The 23300-nt window shown below is 41.5% G+C and overlaps 1 protein-coding gene across 5 annotated transcripts in view; it reads left to right on the top strand.

The window, feature by feature from the left end:
• The first annotated feature begins 314 nt into the window (after nucleotides 1-314).
• Nucleotides 315-23300, top strand: part of MAP4K3 (mitogen-activated protein kinase kinase kinase kinase 3) — a 65439-nt gene continuing 42453 nt past the window's right edge. For 2 of the 5 annotated variants that reach the window (XM_074536929.1, XM_074536930.1), the window contains exons 1-8: nucleotides 315-599; nucleotides 8466-8523; nucleotides 10653-10743; nucleotides 13395-13459; nucleotides 15709-15764; nucleotides 18597-18644; nucleotides 20709-20751; nucleotides 21396-21468. In XM_074536929.1, coding sequence (XP_074393030.1) covers nucleotides 489-599; nucleotides 8466-8523; nucleotides 10653-10743; nucleotides 13395-13459; nucleotides 15709-15764; nucleotides 18597-18644; nucleotides 20709-20751; nucleotides 21396-21468 — 545 coding nt within the window. In that variant the 5' untranslated portion in view covers nucleotides 315-488. The remainder of the gene's footprint in view (nucleotides 600-8465; nucleotides 8524-10652; nucleotides 10744-13394; nucleotides 13460-15708; nucleotides 15765-18596; nucleotides 18645-20708; nucleotides 20752-21395; nucleotides 21469-23300) is intronic. The other 3 variants (XM_005489341.4, XM_005489342.4, XM_005489340.4) reach the window with 2 other exon arrangements.

The following is a 23300-nucleotide window of genomic DNA, read 5'->3' on the forward strand; positions in this document are numbered from 1 at the left end:
ACCAGGGAACAGGGAGGGCGGTCCCTGGTGCACGGGGTCAGCACCGCGGTGTCGTTGTGCTCCGGGGCACGGGGGTGGTGAATTTGCGAGTCCTCAGCTGCACCCGCGGGCTCCCGCCCCATGAGCGCGGCTGCGGGAGGGCCGGCGGCACGCTCGGCTCCGCCTTAGCGGGAGGCGCGCTGCGTTGCTGGGGCGGGGCGCGGGCGGTCCCGGGCCCGCGGTGCCGCTCCCCGTTGCGGGCGGGCCCGCGGTGCCGTGACGGGACCGGCTCCGCCACAGCCCGGGCCGGCTGCGCGCACGCGCAGGACGCGTCGCTCCGGGAAGAAGGGGGGACGGGTGCTGCCCCGCGCCTGCGCGGTGCGGCGGAGGGCGCCATGTTGGCTGGGCGGGCTGCGCGGTGGCGGTGAGCGCTCGGGGCCGCCGCGTTCGCTCCCCGTCTCCGCCCGGGGCCCGGGGGGTCGCGGCCGAGCGGGGCCTCCCCTGGCACCATGAGCGGCGGCGGAGGCGGGCGGGTGTGCGACCTGTCGCGGCGCAACCCCCAGGAGGACTTCGAGCTCATCCAGCGCATCGGTAGCGGCACCTACGGCGAGGTTTACAAGGTGGGCGCTGCATCACGACCCGGCGGGGTAGTCGCCTGTGTCCCTCTCTCCGCTGTCAGGCACCTCGGTCCTCCAAAATCTGGGAGGGCTTCCGTCGCCCGCCGGCGTGCCCTGGCCCTCCCCAGGGCAGCGAGGCCGCCCCGCTCCGGCGGGGTCTGCGCCGCCGCACCGGCACGGCCCCGGTGGGCGCCCGGCCCTGCCGCCCCCGCCCCGCCGCGTCCCCCGGGCGGCAGAGCCGGGCGAGGGGGCGACCCGCGGGACCGGCCGCGTCCCGGCTTCCGGCGGCCGGCTGTGGCCGCTGCTGCTGGGTGCCGGCTCGGGCGGCTCTGCCACGGGCAGAGCTGGGGGTCGGATCCCCTCCAGGGCGAGCCGGGAGCTGTAGGGGTGTGGGCAGCTTACTAGCTCCGTTCCAGCCCAAATGTCATCGTATTAGTCCCGGTCGCTGCTCCCGTCGCCGTCTTGTGTGGGAATGCCGGTGTATTGTGTTTGTGTCGGTGGGAGACGTGAGTGTGACCCTGCGGAGGGCGAACTGTTGTCGTTTGGATGAGAGTGTTTCAGAATTCCGACCTAACTTCAGCAAACGTAGGAGAATCAAAGCTAAAGCAAAACCAGCTAAACATAATTTGGGTTGGTTTTTTTTTTTTTTGGAGGGGCTCTATGATGCATTTTGTAGTTTTTCTCTGCTCTGCCAGTGTATGTTGTTATTTGTGGCTGTTGGGATGTGGCAGGCTCTCCCTGGGATAGGATGACACTGGTTGTAACCTGCTCTTGGAGCAGAGGGGAGAGCTGAAGTTTGTCGTGTGCAGCCTGGTGGAAGCATTGTTGGAACTATGTACTTTCCAAGCATCTTCTTGGCCTGCTTTTGTCATCACAGGGTTTGTGTGGGGAAACTTGCTTTGGGAGGCAGGACTGTAGGGAAACATGCAGAGCCATTCCACAGTTTGAGTGCGCAGAACTGGTGCTAATGCTGCCTTTCACTTTATGTCAATGTGCCTAGAATGAAGTCTTGTTGCAGTTGGGCTGATTTTGGTTTAATCTCCTCTCTTAAATGTCATGGAAGTTTCAGGACCTAAATCCTCTTGTTACTGCACTCTTGGTGTGCTAACTCCCTGCTTTATTAATTGTTTAATTGAAAGGGTGTTTTGTGTTGTTTGCCCCACCTTGCTTGCTTTCTTTGAGTATTTGTGTACTGTGCTGACCTTTTACTTGTCCAGGTCTGCTTGCCGTATGCTCTGGGTTTTTGTTTTTCTGCAAACTGTTCTATGTTGTGTGTGTATCTTTCTGCTGCAGTTTTTAGCTGAGACATTGACCCTGATACCTTATCAATTAAATTTTTTTCAATGTTCTGTATGTGATTGAAGGAAGTGAATTAACCAAGTCATCTGTCTTTTTGGTTTCATTTTAAGGACATTACCTTCAACCACAGAGTTTGGAATATTTACGTATGCAATACCACTGTTCATGTGAAACCTGTTAAAGATTTGTGAAGGTTTCCTTGATGTTTATCACACTTAGATTGCAGTAACCTTCAGTTTGGCACTGCTTGTGACTTTTTCTTGTTCGAGGCACAGAGTGGATTTGTTGATGCTTACAATGTGCCTGTACCAGCTGAGATAGATGGTGATACAGCAGGGCCAGGATGCACTAGGCTGGTATTATAATTATTTCTTCTAGATGAGAAGTAAGTGTTTTCTGATTAGATTGTGGACTCTGTAGGAAAAATGAGAGATGCTTTTCTCTTGTGGGAGTTATTGCCTGTTTCATTCTGAGATGTCTTGCCCGAGGTGTCTTCAAAGTGAAGCATAAAAGTAGCCCAAAAACAACAATGAAAGCCCATTACTTGTGGCAAGTAGTAATATTGTCTGAAATGTCATCTACATGTGAGCTTACTAATGCCTTATCTTCTGTTTGTGAGTGTTACATAAATCTCCTTTCTTTTGCCTTCACCTGTCACCTGTAGGTGAACTTTGAGGTGGATGAAATAATTGTGTGGAGCTGAAATCAGCTGTGTGCCAACAGTGCTCATCAGTGGTGGGGTTTCAGCAGAGTGCTTGGGCAGCTCCAAGCTGTAATTTGTGGTTTTGCCCCCTTAGCAGAGAGAGCCATGTAGGAAAGTGTTGTTCTATTAGCAAGCAGGGATTATTGCCTTAATAAGCTGACAGTCTTGTTATGTTGAGTCTTGGTAAATGCTGATTTTCTGCAACCTTATTTCCTGGCAAAGCATTCAGGAGCTGAATGCAGAGCGACATCTATTTCTCTTACTCTGTTCTAGTTGAGCTGAGCTAGGGCAGGCCATGGTTTAAATGTTTGCTTGTTTAGGAAAAAAAAATATGTATTAAAGAGAGGCTTGGTTGCTGTTGTGGAGTTTATTGAATTTGACCTAAGAGCTGATGGTGGGGACTGAACTACAAGGGTTGGAAGGAAAGGAGGATGTGGTCAGATGGATACAATCTTGCTGCTGTGATTCCTGCTCTCTAGGCTGGTATCTGGGAAGGGGCATGTCAGTGCACTGCCAGTGCAGATTTTTGGCTCGAGCCAATATTTTACAGTTGTCTGCACTCCCACTGAAGTTCAGCTTTCAAAAGGGCCTTGGAGCAAATCATAATGGATTCATTGCAAGAAAGGTAATGGGTAACATGTCCTGCCATTAACTCTCTATCAAATATTCTCAGTCAACAATAATGTGTATGTTCTAGCTAGCACCAGTGCAAATTTGTTGTAAGAGATAATGTGTATGGGAATTGCTTAGTTTTTCATGTATTCCTTGTGTGGGTCATTTCTGGTTTTTGTATTTCTATATTTGATTTTTGCAAAGAATTTAATTGTATACAGTGGTCAGCAAAGTGTAAGAGAAGAATTAGGGTTTATTGACTGTGAATCAGAGATAATGTCCTGTCCTGCTCAGTTTCAGGAAATATTCCTAAAGTGAGATGAGGTAGTTGCTTCATTTTGTTTGCTCTGCATTTATCCTTCTCACATTTAGGAAGACTCTTCTGTGTCTTGCTATGAAATTGGCATTCTAACAATCTCTAGTCCCAGATACTCTGTAAGTTGTGCCTTTATTTTAAGGTTTGGTTCACAAAAGCTTTCACATGGTTTTCTGACAGAGACTGTGTTGTTAGGTTTTCTGTTTATCCCTATCCCTCTATGTTTGTTTTTGGGAGTGACTGCACCGGGCTTGGAAGTATTTTCTGAGGTGATTGTAGGTCCATTTTGTTCATGTCATTAATTTATATCATAGCATATTTTTAAAAAAACCTATTGCTTTGGCTTAATAAAGGTTGAACTTCATTTGTCATCTCACAGGTCATTTGTCTAGTGCAGGTGAACCCTTTGAAAGATTTTCATCACCTGACTGCAAAAAAGGCCCTTATTTTGCTGAATTTCAAACAGTTGTGATAATTAATGAGATTATTGTTCCTGCAGAGGTTGTATATTATACTGTGGTTGTCTTCTTTCAGTTCTTTTTGGCATTTATGGCTCCAGCCAGATAACAAATGAAGACAACACAATTCATTGGGGTGCACATTGTTTGAGGTCTCATTTTTCAAGAAGGCAAGCCTGGTTTTTGTTCGCCAGCCCTTGGGCAGGGAGGTTGGTTTTGGTGAGGGAAGTTGTGTGTCCACCAGCTTAACTGCCTCATGCTGAAAACTTCAGGTTCTGTGGGTATCTGTGGGGAGCAGCTGGCGACTATTACTGCTTTCTGCTGCCAGCCATATTTTGGGGTGTCTGGTTGCTGATGGTGCTTCAGTGTGTTGCTGGAGGAGAACACCCAGGTCAGATGAACCTGAATTGTGATGAACTTCTAATTTTTGGTGTCCTCTTCTCTACATGTGTGTGCCCTTGCTCCTCTTTCTCGGGGTGATCCACTAGGGCATCAATTCTTCTTCAGTTTGTTGTTTCTGAAATGTTGAAACGATGCTTTTTGATAGGCATTTTAGTCTTCCATTCTTCCTGATTGACATTACAGCTCTTGAAAGCTTCTTCACTTTGTTAGGAATAAATGTCTATGTTTTGACATCTTTCTGTTCAGCTTTAATTGGTGTTTGAAGCTTGTCAGGTAGGCAGAGAAGGGAGGTGGATGTTTTGCCATTCTGTTTTTACTGCACTGAATAAGTGGTATGGGGCTTCATTTCTGGGACTGTGGTTTCCTTAACCAGTAATCTGTGCCATGCACAGAGGTTTTTGTTTAACATCAGCTTTATCAAGGCATTGCTGTCTAAAATTGTCACTCTGTTGGGTTGTGGTATTACACTTTCTACCAGAATGTGGAAGCTATGTGGAAGCAGGGGGAGGTGTCAGGGTTTGAGAGAGGCTGAAGAGAAGGGCTCTAAGGGCTGGGGAGTTGCTTGGGTGCATTTTCCTGTAGAATGGAGCTAATCAGGTTCAGGAAGCCTCTTTGTACACTGGGACCAGTTTTCCCATGGAGTTCTAACCTGTTTAGAAATCATTTTTTTCAATAGTTCACACAGGAAGTGGTCAAAACCAGAAGCCTCTGTCTTAGACTTTTGCTTTTTCGGCTTTGTTGCAGCATTATATGCTTTACATTATCAGTTTTCATTTGAAGGATAATCAAAGCCTGACAGTTTTTAGCTTTTATTTCTAGTTGATGATTTTTTATATAATTTTTTTTCTGATATCCTGCTGTTGTTAGAGAGTACACTAGTAATTATTTCCTGTTTAATTAGGTAGTACTCCTTCAGCTTGACCTAGCAGTTGAAACTGCTGCTCAGTGGCAGTCTAGGTCTCTGGAAGAGTATCATTCTTTCAGCTGCTGATAGAATTAGAGTTTCTATAGAGCAGACATTCCATAAATGCTGTATACATTTGGTAATCTATAGTTTTCTAGAGCAGACATTCTATAAATGCTGTATACATTTGGTAAAGTGTCTTTAGATGAAGGCATTGTAGGCCTATCTTTGCTCTGGAAAAAATTTCCATTGACACAGTGAAATGTGCATTTGAAGGATGCTGCTCATGGAAATGGTGGGTGCTGTAAACCCCAGCATCAGAAAGGCTGGGAATTAGAGCAGGTAAGAGTGTGAGTGGTAACAAAAAATGAGCCAGGATTTTCTTACCTGAGCCTCTTAAAAATTTTAGATTTGTTTTGTCAGCTCAGAAATACTTGTTTGAAATCATTCTTCACCCACTCTAATGCTTATTGTTTTTCCAGTCTCAAAACCCATAAGGAACTGGCAATTTCAGTGGGATTTTCCTAAATAAAAGTCAAAGACAGTGTCCTCCACATTCTGAGGTGCTGTGTGGTACATACTTAGGCACCCCCAAATTCAGGGTCACAGCCAGCTCCAGCAGGTGGTGAAAAGCATACAGTGGTTCAGTCATTGTCAGTCTCTCATTCAAGTGAGCTTAGAGGAGGAATTGCTTCACAGCTGATTATTTGAAAAGTGTTTGGGATCTAGTAAAACCTGTCAGGGGTATCTTATTCCCATCCCTAGCCTTTACAAGAAGCTCTTGTGTCACTACAATCAGAATAATCTTTTTATTACTCAGATTAGCAAAGACAATTCATATTCCTGCTGTTGATAACACCTTCAATGCTGATAACCCAAATGGAACAAGATGCAAAATTATAACTTATATAATTTATTATAACTTATTATAACAGGTTCTCAACTTGGAGTCATGTTTTTTAATCTATGCCCTTAAGCACAGGGCCTGCTGTTGCTGAAGGTGTTGGTGGCCTGCATTAAATCAGATTTTCTTCCTCCTTTCTGGCTTTCATAAGCCCAGGAAAACTTTCTGTCCCAGTGTCTCCATAGGGACCTATGGAGGCATAGTCAGTGACACAAACTCCTGACAGCTGGACATAGTATTGTTAAAAATAAATAGAACAAAAAATCATGAGCAGGGGTTCTGAGGCCTGTGAAATGTTTTCATCCTGGCTTGTGCAGAGTGTGTAACTTCTCACTTGTATCCGCTACAGTTGTATCTCATTGATCATACTATTAGTACAAGTTTGCCCCAAAACAAGTCTGTAAGTGTTAACAAGCCCCCCTGGTGATCACAGGTCAGCTTTGTTAAAGCTTCAGTAACTTCTTTGTCTTGGAGGTTAAAAAATGCTGATGTTTGATCAATGAACATTTTGCTTCTGTTGGTTTCTTGCTGTGAACAGAGTATGTTAGGAAAAGAAATAAGGAGTAAAAATCCTAGCTCATGCTTCAGTGGTGGCACTTTCTCATGTGTTGCCTTTATTCTCTGGTACAGATGAAAGGAGCTCATGGGTTTTGCTGTTCCAAATGTCTGTGCATCTTTTCCACCATTGAGGGTTGGGGACATTGCTGCCATTGGTGGGGTGGATAAATAATGACTTACAGGGAAGGCTGCCAGAGAAAATTTATTTGTTAACTGGTTTTTTCCACAGTCAATCAGGTTTGGACTACTCCTTGAATTTCATATGATTCTCACTGGTCTCAGAATCTCTCTGCCTGCAAAAGATTTGCAAATGCCAGGGCTCCCAGCATTGCAACAGTGTTGCCCTGCCAAAGAATAGTGAGAAGCTTGAGATAGCTGTCCAAGGAGTGAGCTGAGTAAATCTCTAACTGCAGAATACCCTCTGCAGTTATTTCCAGACCTTATTCTTGTTTACTTTTTATAGTCTTAGGGATATTTTCCCCTCCACTTTTGGTTCCACAACTAGCTCCCAAGCTGCCATGTAACAAACCTTGCACATACTTGGGGAGTCCATAAAGGCTCTGAGTCCTGACTTCCTGAAGTGACTTAAATGAGGCTATTAGCAGCTTACGAGGTGGATCTCTGGCTCCATGTGTTAGGTTCTGTAATATTGGCCTTTGCAAAAGCAGGCACTGCAATCCGTACTCCTACAGGCAGCAAGCCTCCCCTGGGGAGAGAAGAGGCTGTAGCTGGGCATCCTTCAGGTGCTGCTGCTGCTTCAGTGCTGGGAAGCAGCTTTGCTGCCTTCTCTCCATGGCTGGGTACAGGGGCACAGAAATGCTCTGAAAGGCCTGGGCAAATGGCTTATTGGCTTTCAGTTAAAGTCCAAAGGTACAGCTGTAGAAGAGAAATAGTTTTTATAGTAATTTATGTTGCTTCTTAATGGCTTTTCAGAAATGTAGCTTCCTTGGTTGCTCAGTAGAACCAAGGCCTTAGCAGGACAGAGCTCTGTTGGTCAGAGCATGGTGCTAATGGCATCAGAATTGTGGGTTTGATCCCCCTATGGACCATTCACTTAGGAACTGGACTTGATCCTTGTGGATCCCTTCCAATTCAGAACATTCCATGTGTGAAAATGCAGTGAAGCTCCTGAGTCATTGCTGCTGCAGTTGGCTGCTGTGTGTCTAAAGGGAATGTTTTGAGGGGAATGCTCCCTAACTCCTTCATTGCTGCCTTGCTTTGTTCAACCCTCTGCAGCAAGGGGAGGCTGTTGTTTTTGGAGAAGAAGGTTCAAAGGGTCTTGCACATAGCAAAATGAAGAAGAAGCATTGCATTACCCATCTGGGAGTCTTGCAAGTGGTCCCACACGCTGCAGAGCACAGCCCTTGGTGTGCCCTGGATCCCTTGGCTGCTGAGAGACCCATGATGTTACAGCTGCTTTTCAGACTCTCAGTGGTTGGTTGGTTTATGGGTTTTCACACCTAAGTACAGCGTGGTTGAGAGCTTGCATAATTCAAGTGTTGTGTGGCATTGTAGCTTCCTGAGCAGACTTAAAGCTTCAGCTCTCAGTATAAATCAGCTGTTTAGTGTTCTCCAACAAGTGGTTCCACTGTGTTAAATCCTTGTGTGCCTCAGTTGCTCTTTGACTACTGCTGTCAGAGAACATCAAGTCAGGAATGCAGAGGTGGCTGCTGCATTCTGCTTTCTAAATACTCCTTTTTTGTTTTTTTATAGGCTAGAAATGTCAACACGGGTGAGCTTGCAGCAATTAAAGTAATAAAACTAGAACCAGGTAAGTGGTTTCTTAACTTAAGTAGGACACAGAAACTAAATATTTTTGTGCTTAAGATAACAATTGTACAAAATCAATCAAGTCCACTTATTGAAAGAAGGTGTAGGAAAAAGTACACTGTTTTAAAAAAAAGTACACTGTTCTTAAAAATAAAGAATCATGACAAACAAGATGCAAGAGGAAAAATGTAATTGGAGAACAGTTAAGTGAAAGCTGATTAAAATTTCATTGCAAATTGTGGGGTTTTTTGTCCTGTGTTCGACCCATGTGTTATAAAAATTTCTGGAACACAAGAATACAGCAAGGCAAAAAACTTGCCTGTTAAAGAGTAGAGGAAGAACTAAAAAGAAGGATGAAATAATAGCTGAACATTAGTATCTGGGAGTTGAGTACATTTCCTGAAAATCTTTTGGAGAGTCTGATTAGGACTTCACTGCTAGATTTGTGCTTGCACTGTGCTTCTGTGGTGATTTCACAAAGCACATGTGCCCTACAGATCAGTTCTCAGCCTGCAGTCTGTTCTATTAATAAGAGTAGGCCTGTTGAATAGGATTAATCTGGGAAATAAAACATCCAGACTTTCTGTCTAACTTCTAACTGCTGGTGTTCCATTTCCAGATTTAATTTTGGGGTGTGAGTAATATTTTAACTACCTGGTTTGATCCTTAAGGTCTGTTTGGGAAAGAAGGTATTAAGTTTTTTTCCATTTTTCCCTTTACAATTCTGGATGGGGTTAGAAATGTTGTGTTTTCACAGTACATACAAATTTAAAAGTTCAAGACAGGACAGTATGTTACTAAGTAGTTCAAAAAGTGTGTGTAAATCACACTTCTTTTCCTCACACTGAAAGTGTGATCTCAGATGCTCCTGTCTAGTTCTGCTTCTTTGTTTTTCTTATGTCAGTTCCCATTGCTGGAGTCCTTGGCTGTGCATGATATGAGTTATCAATCCAGCTGGGTGTGCTGTGGGCAGAGCATGGGGATGCCCTGGGGAAACTTAACCCCATGACTCTGGTGATGGGTGAACGATTGGCATCCTGCACTTCAGTATTTTTTGGCAGCCTTTGGACACCTGAGTGGTGCTCAGAGAGTAGACTTCAGCTGCCCAGTTTTGGAAGTTTTGCAGGTCAGTGTACAGTGTGCAGACTGAGGGCTAACAATGTTTAGGGACTTGTTTTAAGGCTTTATGGTACTTTTATTTTGAATGCAGTGAAAATGCTGCTCACACACTGAAGGAATTGTGTCCTTTCAGGGAGGTCCATGTGTGAAAATAAATTCTTCTGTTCTTTAGTGTGTGTTTAAGAGTCTAGCCAGGAAGCCATCGGCAACACACTACAGATAGATGTTAACTTGCAGCTTATGGTTTGAAATTTGCTGTCAGTTAAAATAAAATACATGGGAGTATCATGTTTCTGGTTATAAATAACTCGATGGATAGGTCATCAGTATGTTAATGTACTGGGAAAAACAGAAAACATTCCCAAAAGAAAAACATCTCATGTGTGAAACTTGACACACAGCTGATTGTCTCAGTATACACATCTGTAAGAACCTTTAATAGAAAGACTGGGACTGCCATGGTTTCAAATGGTGAGATTCAGGTAAATGTCACCCCTGTGTCAATGTTTTCTGGATGTGAGTTACAGTCCATAAATTTACATTCTTGTGGAGTCTGCTGAAATGTTGCAGCAGCAGTCTACTAGTGACTGGTTTTGGGTTGTTGTTTTTGGTTTTTTTTTGTTTAGGAAGATGAGCTAACGAGAATGGGCATGTGGCCAAAAATAGCAAAGTTTTGTTGAGTTTTTAGGAACCCAGGCTATTGGCAGGGCTTACACAGATGGACACAGTGGGGTCTCAGGGAAAATAAGGACTTGAGAAAGAGCTGTGGCCAGTATTGTAAGAGCTGTCAGCAGATGTGAGGTCCATCTGTCCCAGAATGAAACTTCAGAATATGGTTACTTATTGCTAAGCCCTTGCTAATAAATACTGATTTACAGCTGATTTATGTCTGTGAAACTTGCAGATAATTAGTCTTAATTGCTAAGAATGTTTATTCTATAAACATGTGCTGAAAGTTAAGATGTGACTGTAACCCAGGCCAAAGAAAATACTCGTTCTACTGCATTTCAGGAGAAGATTTTGCTGTTGTGCAGCAGGAAATCATTATGATGAAAGACTGTAAACATCCGAACATTGTTGCTTATTTTGGCAGCTATCTCAGGTACAGTTTGTTTCTTTTGTTCACTTAAAAATGTGTCCCTGTCCCCTTGTAAAGGACAAATCTATAAGGTGACATAGGCAAAATATAATTTACCAAGTATTATCCACTTGTGTATTTTTTTCATTCACCTTCAAATCTGTTCTATTTACTGCAGTGTCTCTCTCTAAATAATCTTTCTTCCAGCAAAGTTGTTCAGTGCCCACATGGTCATGTTTTCTTGCAAATAAGTTGATGCTTAAAAGCTTTGAATCTAATATATAAGTGGAAAATTAAGCAGAAGTATGTGAAGTCTGAAGTGTCTGTGTATAGAGTATCTTTTAAATCTGTTTCAGTAAAATGTCTGTTTTTCCAACTTGTGAACTTCTGACCAGAATGTGAAGGTTTTGTGTTTGTTTCTGGAGGTGAGGTTATTCGCACTGTAGAAACATTGACAAATGTACTCAGTTGTCTTACCAGCTACTTCTTTTAACCAGTTGTAGTGGGAATAGATTGCTTAGCATAACTAATAAAAAGCTGCTTCTGGTGATATTTTAAATTTCATATGAAAACAGTGCAGAAACAACTACTATTGTTGCACTCAACTTTCCTGACCATTTTTGTATTGAAACACTCCCTATTCTGTACTCAAGCTGGAGGTGAGAGTGCTTCTTTTTTTGTCTGGGCAATCAAATCACTGGCTTTCAGATGTTTTGCTGCCTGACCTTTTGTTTTCCAAGCATATTTCAATGCTAAGAAGAATACGAAAAAATACCATTGTCCAATACTTGCTAGTCATCAGCATATGGATTTCTTCTGTTTGTGTAGGGATTTTTCAGACAGTGACATTTCTGCCTTGCTGTTGGCCTGAGTGTTAAGTTGCAGACCCTCAATGATACTGTTGGTCCTGTCTCTGTTTTGCTTGCTGCTCAGGCCATATGCTCTGTAGAAAGACTCTACACTGTTACTCTTGGTTGGTATGGGGATCTTCACCTGTCTCAAAGTGCTTAGGCACAGTGATAAAAGGCTAGATTGAAACTAAGAAGTGTAGTCACCTCTTCTGATCCTCTTATGTTCTTTTTCTGTTTTCTGTAGGGCTTTTGCACACTGGGAAGTGAATGCCCAGTAAGCAAGTGAGAATTTGCAACACTTTAATGCTTCATGTCTCTTACTTTGCTGGGAGAGTTCTGGCTTCTTCCCACTTCACAGTGCTGCTACTTTTGGCAGCAAACAGGATGCAGCCACATGGGCCCATGAGTGCCCCCAAAACTGTCCCTGTCTTGAGTCCTGCATCATTGTGGGGAGCAAAGAAGGGACTTAGAGATGCCTCTTCAGTGGTTCTTTCTTACTCAGCTTTCTTCCATGGGTTGTCACAGTGCCTGTGCCTGGCATTGGTCAGCTGTTTCAGTGGAAAGTTTTAATATTATTTCAAGCAAGGCTTTAGTTGACCCCATGAAATGTATGGAGTTAACAGCCAGGGAATTCTGCTGCTTAAAACTCCTGTAATGCTTGGACAATACCTTTCCCACCCCTAGAGGAAGCAGCTGGGAATGTAGCTGTGAGGACCATGTGCACTCTGGACGTAAAAGGGGAGGACATCCAAGACAGACAGAATTCTCCCTGGAGCAGCAGCTCTTCTAGCTGTCACCTGCTGCTGAGAGCACTTGCAGTTTGCAGCTCAGGAGATAAGCTCAGCACTTCCACCATGGCCTTGCAAAAGCCCTGACACAAATGTCTCAGCTGCTCTAACAGAGCCTTATGAGTGCAAGACATGCAAGGCCAGGTCATCAGGGAGCTCCAGAACAACCATCAGGCTTTCCTTTGGTTCTCCTGTGTTACTCTCTGCTCTGAGGTGGATGTATGGGGTTCTTTTTTTCCACCTGAGTGTTTTGTTGGCCAGGAATGACTAGGCAAGTCCCAGATTTTTTGCTCTGCACAGTGTCTTTTTGTGGCCACATCTCACCAATGAAAATTACTGAGTGAAAATAGAGTTAATGACCATGATAGAAGATACCTTTAAATCCTTCAGCCTGTTATCTATTCTTGGAAAGCACCTTTTGTGGAGGTACAGTGAATCACACTGAATTGATTCTCTTAGTAAGGGAAGAAGAGCTAAATAACTTCCCTTCTGACCCTGCCACCAAAAGTATCCATAGGTTTTTTTGAAGGAAAAGTCTTTATCTGAGCAGGTACTTACCCACAGCATAGGCTGTGCTCTACCTAGCTTTGACTAAAGCACTACAGTTCCACTTAATTTGCTGTGAAAGAAATTTAGTTGAGAGACTCCTTGGGCTTTTTGTTTTGTATTTTTTTCTTGTTTGTGTTAACTTCTATGCTATGAAAAAAGTGGAGAAGTGAAAATAAGGAAGAAATAAGAACCCACGTCTGTTTTGTCTCTACTCTCAAAAAAATGTATTTCAACAAAAATCAGAGTGAATGTTTCACTAATACTGTTTTTATTGCTTCATTAAAGTACAATATTTTTGACTTTTTCATTAGTTACTGTTTGGACAGTGAAGTGTCACATAAGGACTAAATTACACTCATTATTTGACTTGTACTTTCTACAATACAGAGTATGTTGTTGTGCTTTATAGTGTTTGAGTCCTCTGACTTATCTTTTACAAGTGCTCTGCAAATCTGACAGCTAATGAATGGTTTTATTCACTCTTTAGACGAGACAAGCTATGGATCTGCATGGAGTTCTGTGGAGGTGGCTCTCTACAGGATATTTATCATGGTATGCAAAGACTTTATTCCTTAAAATCTAAGTACAGCTTATTTTCAAAAATTGAAATGATTGCAGTGTTTTGGAATTAGAGGAGGAATTTTAGTATCTGTAATAATTCATTGAAGGTCAATTTTAGCTTATCTTTTACTTAATTGGTTTGGGTTTTGTAAACAACATTAATGGGGTGGGGCATGGGGGTGTGCAGCAGAAGTTATTTCCATCCTTCAGGGGCTCATATGCCCCTCACTGCTTTTTGAAGGCTGTAAAATTTTTGGCAATATTTGTAAAATATTTTACAATCTTACATTGTAAAAAGAATAAAATGATGTCTTGATGTGCTGTCTTGCTTCATAGCCATTTTGTTTCTGAGCTATTGAACTTTGTTTTAGTATAATCTATACACTTCCTACAGAAACCTAGGTATGTGGATTGATTAGCATGGATGCTCTTGTCCTTTGGTATACAAACTGTTTGATGTTTGCACACCAGTATTGTATTCCATGAGGGTATTTTTAAATTTTTTCAGGGTTTTTTTAGGCTGGATGTGTGACATGTGAAAAGCAAAGGTGGTCTCTATATTTGCTTTAGGCTTGGCTTCAGTGAGCAGTCAAAGAAACAAGGGCTGTCTGTGAATCTGTTGGATAAAGACAGGATCAATCAACTGCTTGCTATTTTTCAAGAGACAAAATCAGTTTTGAAGGACTTTATTGCCCTGGAGTTAAGACCTTTGTAGGAAAGGAGTATGCACTAAGTGAGTAATGGCTTTGGAGTTCTCAGGTGATGTTTTTTATTGAGGAAGTCTGTCTAAATTCTAACATGTGAAGATTTTACGTATGAGGGTCTCTTGTGCGTAAGCAGCTTTTTATGTTTACCTTGGGTGCAATTAAAAGCAGCACCAATTCAAAAGTTCCTGCCATGTTCCTGTCATAGTCGTTTGAGTGTGGCCTTGGTGATCCTTTAACTCTTTGCTAAGTTTGAGAAAAGCATCGTGTTTAATAGGCTTTGTTTTGTGGAACACCTGTAGAGTAGGAAATGAGCTCATGCCACATAAATGCCTGAGCAGATGTCTGCAGGAGTGGCTTCCCGTTGCAGCTGATTTTTGGCTTCTCTGCTGGTAGTTAGAATGGAAGGTTCATTTCTGCTCTTTATTATATTTTAGAGAGTCCTATTCCAGTTGAACTATAGGCCTCTGTAATCTTGAGTCATTTGAGTAAATCAGAATGAAATTTCTCAAAGCAGAAATAGGTGCCTAGATCCGCCTGCTGTGGGTGCCAGTATATATAGTTTTGTGTGGGCTTGGAGCTTTTCTTTCAGAAAAGATAAGTTGGGTGTAGACTTATTTGGAGATATGTTGTGTGATACTAATATTGTAGAAGCTAAGCAGTTAGATTTTTTAATCTAGATTTGTTCCTAACTTTCTACTCCTTCAGTGTCCTTTGGGAAACTCCATCCACCTTCTCTTTGTTTTCTGTGCAAAACCTGAAAAGCTTACAGTCAGGACTGCATTTCCTGGTCTTAAACCTCTTTAATTTCAGGATCAAAGTCCCGTGACTGGAACGAGTCACAGACCATTCCCTGCTTGCTGCTCGCTGTTTTGTTTGCGTGTTTGTTCAGAATTTAATTGTTTTCCTCTAAGAGACTTGAGTGAAGTTGGACCCTCAAGGGAGGGGAAGATTCCTCCTTCCCTTGGGAAAGTGCTGAACCTGCTTACAGGAGGGGGGGTTTGAGAAGGTGCTTGGTGTGGCAGGCCCAGGAGCAGGAGTGCTGCCAGCTGATTTCAGAGAAGGACTGAGAAGCTGGACAGAACAGTTTTTCTGGCAGTGGGAAGGATGGAAGGAGAGATCAGGTCACAAATGGTACAAAGAACTGCCCAGGGCTCAAAGGGGACTGAGCAGAGTTGGCTGCAGCTCTGAGTCACTGAGTTGAAAGTCCAGCCCTCTGTAGAAGAATACAATGGGTTTGTTCAGGGGAAAGAGTTAGGCTTAAATCATTACTTGTGCTTCTTTTTCCTAAGTACTGGGAGATTTAAATACAGAAGAATTAGTAGTTTCCATTCTAACCGTACTAAACATTTTTGACTTTAAAAAATGCTGTGATCTTTAGGGTGCTCAGTCTGGGATAAAGACTAAGCATATTAACTTAGAGACTAGTAGTGTAAGGTCCTGTCAGTTTGAATGGAAGTAATCGAGGTATGGATTTGGAATGGGCAGTATCTTACCCAATTTTGAGATTTTTTTTCTTTTTCCCTTCTATTTCAGTGACTGGACCACTATCAGAGCAACAGATTGCCTATGTTAGCAGAGAAACACTACAGGTAGTGTCTCCTCAGGTTCTTGTGGTTTTTTAATGTACTTTACTTTTAATGTAGAAGTATTAAAAGTTAAGAATAAAAGCTACAAATAATATGTGATGCCATGGAAATCTGGTAACTGGATGACCCAGCACTTTTCTCGGACTTTTGAGGAGGTCCCATATTAAAGCCTAGAAATTTATATAATTGCATAACCTCAGTTACCCTGGATCATTTGAAGAAAGCTCTTGTCATCTTTCTGCTGTTACTTTTATTTTTTTTAAAGGGGGGAAGCAGCGTGTTTTCTTAATCTGTATTTATGGTATAAATTAGATACTGCATGTTTGAAGGAAAATTAAAACACTCCATTTTGCATATCTAATAATTGATCTGTGCCAATAGGAAAAAAAATGCCTGTGTGCTTGAGATGTTGAAGTCATTAGCCTCTCCTTGTGGGTTTGCTAGCTTTCATTTTTCTTTCCTAAGTTAGAGGTTCAATACAGCAGTAAAACTTAAGCAGAGAGTGCTTTTTTGATGGATATCTTACTTCCCTCTGAGAGCAGTTCTTGAATTGTAGTGAGGGCAAACCTGTTGAATGCCATCAGCTGAGATCTGCTGCCTCTCACTCTTTGAGGATGGCTCTGTTCCAAGCCGTGTCCCTTGGGTGTCTCTTAGCATCTCCCTGTGCTATGCCAGGCACTGCTGCCTTCTCACTTGCAGGATGTGGCGCTTTTTTTCACTTACAGATCAGGCTTATGTGACATCTGGGAGCATTAAGGGCTCCGAGTCTTTAAACCCTTTTGTTCTTAGTCACTTGTAGAATGGTTTGCATTAGAAGGGGCCTTTAAAGACCCCCCTGCGATGAGCAGGGACATCTTTAACTGGAGGATGTTGCTCAGAGCCCTATCCAACCTGACCCTGAATGTTTCCAGAGATGGGGCATCCACCACCTCTCTCTGCAACCTCTTCCAGTAGTTCATCAGCATCACAATTAAAGAATTCTTCCTTAGATGCAATCTGAATCTACCCTCCTTTACTTGAAAACCATTACACCTTGTCTTGTCACAAGAGGCCCTGCTAAAAAGTTTCTCCCCATCTTTCTCGAAAGACCTCTGCACATGGGCTGAGGATGCCCTTGGTCCCACTGTCTGTATCAACAGTGGAGATAAAAGAAGTCTGCTGTGGGACCCTGAGGGACACCACTTGTCACTGTGGACATTGAGCTTGTTTAGCTCACTGTGGACATTGAGCTTGTTTAGCACTGCTCTGTGGATACAATCATTTAGCAATTCATTACCCGCCAAACAGTCCATCAATCAATTCCATAATCTTCTTAGATATGGAGGAGTGAGTAGTCTGGAATGGAATTTATGAAGCCATTTATTTGTATGGGAAGATATCTTGGTTAATATGTATAAATTGTATGTGAGAAAAAAGCTTATTGTTTTGTGTTTTCTAAATGTTATTCATTGACTCATTTTTCTATATTTTAGATTGTATGTAAATACATGTTTATAATACTCTGACCAAATATAATGCATGTAGTTTCAGATATCTTGTTGCAGCTTATAATGGAACACCATTTTCTCAAGTAAGAAGTCTGAGAATATAGGCTATTGTCCATCCACTGAAGTAATTTGTCCAACATTAATTTTGCCACCAGTGTCCCTGAATCCAGTGTCTCACTTGGATGCTGATGTTAATATTCAGTTTCTGTAGTTAGAAGCCCATTGAATCCTCCATTTTCAAAATATACCTGCTGTCCATTTTGTTGGAATCTGTGAGATTTGATTCTGAAAAGATGGGTCTTTTAAATATGACCTTTAAAGTAACTGTCTCCAGACATTCAGTTTTGAAAATGGTGACTTCATATTGTTCCAGGGCAGTACTAAAAGTGTGTGAATTAATGGCCTTTGTATTCCAGTAGCATCCACAGATTTAAGGAGTGTACATAGGACTCTTCTGCCTAATGCCAATTGTTGCAATGGTTGGGTGGAAGCTTTGATTAATTACGATTTAAATTTTGCAGTCAAGTCTCTGATGTCTTGCATGAGCTGGCAAAAAATATGAGTCTTCACATGGGTATTTCTCATGAACGTGGAGCCTTGTGAAGGTTCATGCTCACAGAGCAAGGAAGATGTTTGTGTGTGATTTTACTTCTGGAAGAGAATTTTAGAGATAAGCCTGGAGTGTCCAAAGTGACACAGTCTCTGATTTGCCATGCAGGGATTTGGTTCTACAGAATTCTTCCAGAATTTAAACTTAATTTCTAACTTGTGTTGAGTCTTAAAATGTTTAGGTGTGAGACCCAGGTGGCCAAATGCTTTTGCAAAAATCCATGAAATAGAGTTGAAGCCAGGTGTTCAACCCAAAGCACTGCCTGCTAGCACTTCTAGGCCTGATTGAAAGATGTAATGATACAGGAGGTGGCTTTACCAGTGGTCCAGTGATCTGACTGCTGAGTAGAAGACTCCTAGGCCATTTGCCAGTAATTACTTTGGTCTAAAAAGGTGGCAGTCACCATGTCCAGAGAAAAACTGGTTTGGGGAATATTCTTCTTCCAATAGGTGTGGTGACTGGTATTACTTCCATCTATCCTGTGTTTTAGATAAATGTCTAAATATCTTTATACAAAGATGCTTAGCTATGCTGCTTTATATAAAGATATTAGATGTGCTGCTATATCTATTGAATCTGCAAATTTACAGCAAATTACACTGAAATATAAAAATGTTCTTCAGTCAGCGAGTCATTTAGATCATTAAATTGGATCCTAAATATATGTGTTAATTAAATAAGAACTGTATGTCAAATGAAAAATGTTGGACTGAATTACTATTTAAATATTTTATGCAGGGACTATATTACCTTCACAGTAAAGGAAAAATGCACAGAGATATAAAGGTAAGTAAAAACTGAAGGTTTCTTTGGTGCTTTAAAAATAGGTTACATCACCTCCAGTGATCTTTACTGTTATGTATCAGTTTTCAGTACATTTCTGAATATGTAGGGATTTTTAATCTATTAGAATGAAATAAAAGTTTCTGCCCAAGGCAAAAAAAAAATCTTTCTTTAAAATATATGCAAGGAAATAGTTTGTTCTTTTCCTTGGAACCACACAAACTGTTTATGTGGACCAGGGCTTTGGAATTTAGCCACGAGCTGGTGTCCAGAGCAGTATGTGTTCAGATGGCTTCAGGCTGTGTGCTCTGTGCAAAAGAAAAGTTTGCACTTCCCACAGCTTTTCCAGGGAGCTCCATATATCCTTCTTTTTGAACTAGCTAGTGAGCAGAGCTCTTGCTTTGGCTTCTTGCATGGTGGTGAGCAGATTGCAGGGCAGAGGCTGCTGTTCTGTGCGGTTCTTGGAGACTGCTTCTGTCCCCTCCCTCGCATGCTAAAAATAGAGAGGGTGCTGCAGATCAGGCTATTAGTACTGACTGACTTAAATCTCCATCTCAGCAAAGCTACATCAAAAGTGGCTTGTTCAGACTCTTGTATTCTGTTATAGTTTCCTTCTGGTGCTTCCTGTTGACTTTTTGTTCCTGAAGTTTTACTACCTAGTCTTTCCAAAGCCCTTCCAAACCTGGCAAGCTTCCTCCTGGAAATCTGACAGTAAATCATCATATTCTTTTGTGGTGTTGTGTGCTGGTTTTTTGGCTGGTTTTGGTTTCTTTTTTTCCCCCAGCAGCTTTAACTGTAGTTGCCTTCATGCAGCCTGATTCCAAGTTGTTCTCAATGACTGCAGAAGAATATGTGGGTTTTGAGCAATCACAAAAGTAATTTCTGAATGAAAGATTACTTCAGGCACCAAAATTAAATGTTTTCCACTATACTTTATAGAATGCTTGTAAGGACACAGTCCATAGATACTTTTAATAAGCAGAACTGTGCCAATAAATGCTTACAGTGCTTACCTTGTGAAGAGTTTTTTTTTAATCTGTTCTCATGAGCATGGAAAAGTACTGTCTTCATCTGCAGATTGCCTGACTGCTGAACTGTGTTTGCTTCCCCCAGTAGCTAAGTTCCATGTTTAGAGTACCTGTCTTGTTAGCTTGAAAGGTGAACAAGGTCAAGAGCATGTAAGCAGGGCTGTTAAACTGTTTGCCAAGCTCATTAACTGTGCTTGTGCAGCGTGGGCCAAGTTAGCTGCATTTTATTGCAGACCTGGCTTTTCCTGCTCTGGGAAAAGCCATAATCTGTAAAAACACACATCTTTGGAGGTTCATCTCTGCTGCCTTTCCATCTGCCTGATGGGAGTGCAGTGCTGATGTTTGGAATTGTGTTTAATCAGCTCTAATCTTCACTCAGCTCAACCTGTGCCTGGGTTCAGTCTTCAAATCAGGTTTTTCTCAGTCCTTTTATCTTGAAATTTTGTAATGCAAGCCTCTGCTTTGGGTTAATTTTGGTTATTGAGCTGAGTGGAACACACAGCCACACAAAAATGACCTCTCCAAGTCCAGCAGGAACAGAATCTCTGTTGCATAAGGACGGAAGTAGCTTTGCTAAATGCTTGATTATTGAGGCAGGTCCTTAAGGCTGTAATTATAAGCATGGCTCTCAAACAAGACAAAATGAACTCCTGCTTATGAAAAGAAAATGAAATTGTTTCCACTTTGACCTTTTGAGTTCCTGTTTCCTTTGAGTCATTGTAAATAGAAAAAAGTAAGAATTAATCAGCACAGGCAAATATTGTTTATTGAGAGGTTTGTGTCCAATGCAAACTCTGTAGTACTATAGGCTTAACTAAAAATTAATGAAAAACATTGCATATACAAGGAGATTTTTTAATAACTGGCAGCTTGATAATTTCACAAACATTTCCTTGATAAGGCTGCAGGTTTATTTAACACAATCCTTGCTTTGTCTTTGGCCCCTAATTTGCTGTAAGATCCCAGATATTTCTTTTTTTAATGTTGTATTGGAGGAATTGGCATGTTTTAATTCAAGTAAACTTTTCTTTTTTTAAAGGGAGCAAACATTCTTTTAACGGATAATGGACATGTAAAATTAGGTGAGTTAATATATCTTAGTGCTTAAAAATTATTTTTATGTGCTCAAAGAAGCAGCATGCTCTGTTTTGTTTAATGAGATGATGGTTCATGTAAGGAATTACTGAATTTCAGAATTCTTTTTATCTTGCTGGTGGTATCTAACTAAACCATCAAGTTAGTATCTGAGGATTAGTTGGAGTAATTTTGGAACGGTGAGGTAAAAGACCTGCTATTGTAAAGGAAAAAACAAGTCAAATCACAGGGATTTATAAATTTTTAATAAAATCTACCATCCAGAGTCCTTAAATGTGAAATCTACCTTGAAAGCTTAACTGAAAGAATCTCTTTGGTAACACAAAATGAGGTGCTCTGTCTTATCAAAACCTTTCATGTACCTGTTAGTTCTTTTGTGTCAGCCTGCTCTTCCCTGTGTGTATGAGGGACATTGGTGTGCATATCTGGCAAGTGACTCAGGGGAGGTGACCAATGGTATCTGAGACAGACCAAGTTTCTATTATTTGCTTTTGTTTTTTATTTTTTGTTAAATATTTCTAGTATATTTAAGGACCTCTTAACAGTGGGGAAACCAGACTTGCGTTCATTAACAATTAATTGCATCAAATCATTTGTTAACTGTCATTTGTTTTTGCTTTTTTTTTAATAGCTGATTTTGGAGTATCTGCACAGATAACAGCTACACTTGCCAAAAGGAAATCCTTCATTGGCACCCCATATTGGTAACTGGTTTTTACCTGACCATTAATATAATGGTAACACATATAATGCTGTTGAAAACTTGTGATAAAGGCATGGTCTGTCATTCCTGGGTAGACTAACCTCTAAAGGCTGTGTCTGACTTTCTGGTGATCATATCTGTGTTACTTATTCCAAACCCCGAATTAGCTGAGTGTCAGAGAAAAGGCTTTAATGCTCTGAAAAGTTGAAAGGCCTTGTAGTGCCATCACTGTTGACTAATTTATCTTCATTTAGTAAAACCTAAAAACTAACAGCAATTTTGCTTGGTTTTAACTTAAAGCAAGTTTAATCTTGCTTTTAATCTTACGTATTTTTTATTCCCTGATTTTTCATTTTGGTATTTTATGTTATTTCCCCTCCAGCCTAGATACAGGTTTTCTGCTTGAGGAGTTTCCTTTGTCCTCGCAGATCCACAGACTTTTGCCACTTGTGGACTGTTTCTCTAAGCCATTTTCTCCCTTTTTTACCTAAACTGATTGAATTCTGAGATACAGTTCTACCTCTGCTGCATCTCTATTCTTCCCCATTAAACTTGTGTGTGTAATTTTTCTTACCTGGAATTCTGCCTTTCATTTAATCCTTTTCCTGCTGAAAGTGATTGTCCCCTTTCACCTTGAAGTACATCAGACACATTCAATTCTGTAAATCAGCACTTTTGTAATATGTTTCACAGACAAATACTAAAATTCTGTAGTCTGACAGCATAGTAGGTGCAAGATAAAAATACATATAATGAAAAAACCCTATGTTCAAGTATTGACTAGAAATAGCCAAGCACAATATTTTTAGCATTTTTCTTCGCACCAAGGCTTCACTTCCCTTTCAGAATAGCACAAACACCCATCAGTCATGATTATGTGATTGGTTTGTGTCTCTTTCCCAAGAAGTCTGGGTGACCTCAGTGCTTGAAAGTCCTGTAACTTTCAGATCTTGCCAGGCTTCTCAAATGACCTTAAATAATGACTTTGAAAGTATTACATAGGTTAAATGCTGATGAAAAGCATCGGTTGTTCTTTGCAAAGCTTCTGAGAGATTTGAGAGCAGAATCAAGGAAGCAAAATTTTTGAGATTGCAGAGAAGAAAATTTAGTTGAAACAGGCCATGTGAAATTTTTAGTGGTCATTAGATCTACATGTGTCTCAAAGCAGGTGAACTTCAGTGCTAGTAACCCTTCCATTTCAATGTTTAACTCATGTTCCCCCTCTCCTGTGGTAACTCCCTCATTTTTGATTTAGAGTGATGGGGATTTTAATGAACTCTGGAAGAAATGTATCTAAATATAGTTTAGTTATACAAACGTGAAGTAGGTTCTACCACCAAACCTGCTGATGCTTTCAGATCTACAGATAAGGAGTGGAAAGGGCCCACAAGGGTCATTGAGTCCAACTCTTAGCCCTGCACAGGACATGCCCAAGTGTCACACCATGTGTGGGAGAGCATTGTCCAAACACTTTGTGAGCTCTGGCTGGCTCGGTGCTGTGACCACAGGATATTATTAAATAGTGCATCATTTGAGATGCTGCTTGATGATCTCCTGGAGCACTCTCGAAGTGACTTCATCTGTGTTACATTTATGAGTTACTTAGTGCTACTTTGCAGGTGATCAGGACTGATGAAGCTTAAAGCTAAGAAATACTAACATGTTTGCCACCTTGTAGGGCTACATAGGACAATCAAATTTATAATTCACTTTGGCCCTTAAAAACATGTGACAAATCCAAGTGAATAATTTCCTTTAAGTATTCCTATTTATGTGCCAGTTATGTTTGTTCATTTTTGCCACCTGAGAATGTGAAACCACTTTGTTGACATA

Source organism: Zonotrichia albicollis, chromosome 3 (genome assembly GCF_047830755.1).
Source record: "Zonotrichia albicollis isolate bZonAlb1 chromosome 3, bZonAlb1.hap1, whole genome shotgun sequence".
NCBI lineage: Eukaryota > Metazoa > Chordata > Aves > Passeriformes > Passerellidae > Zonotrichia > Zonotrichia albicollis.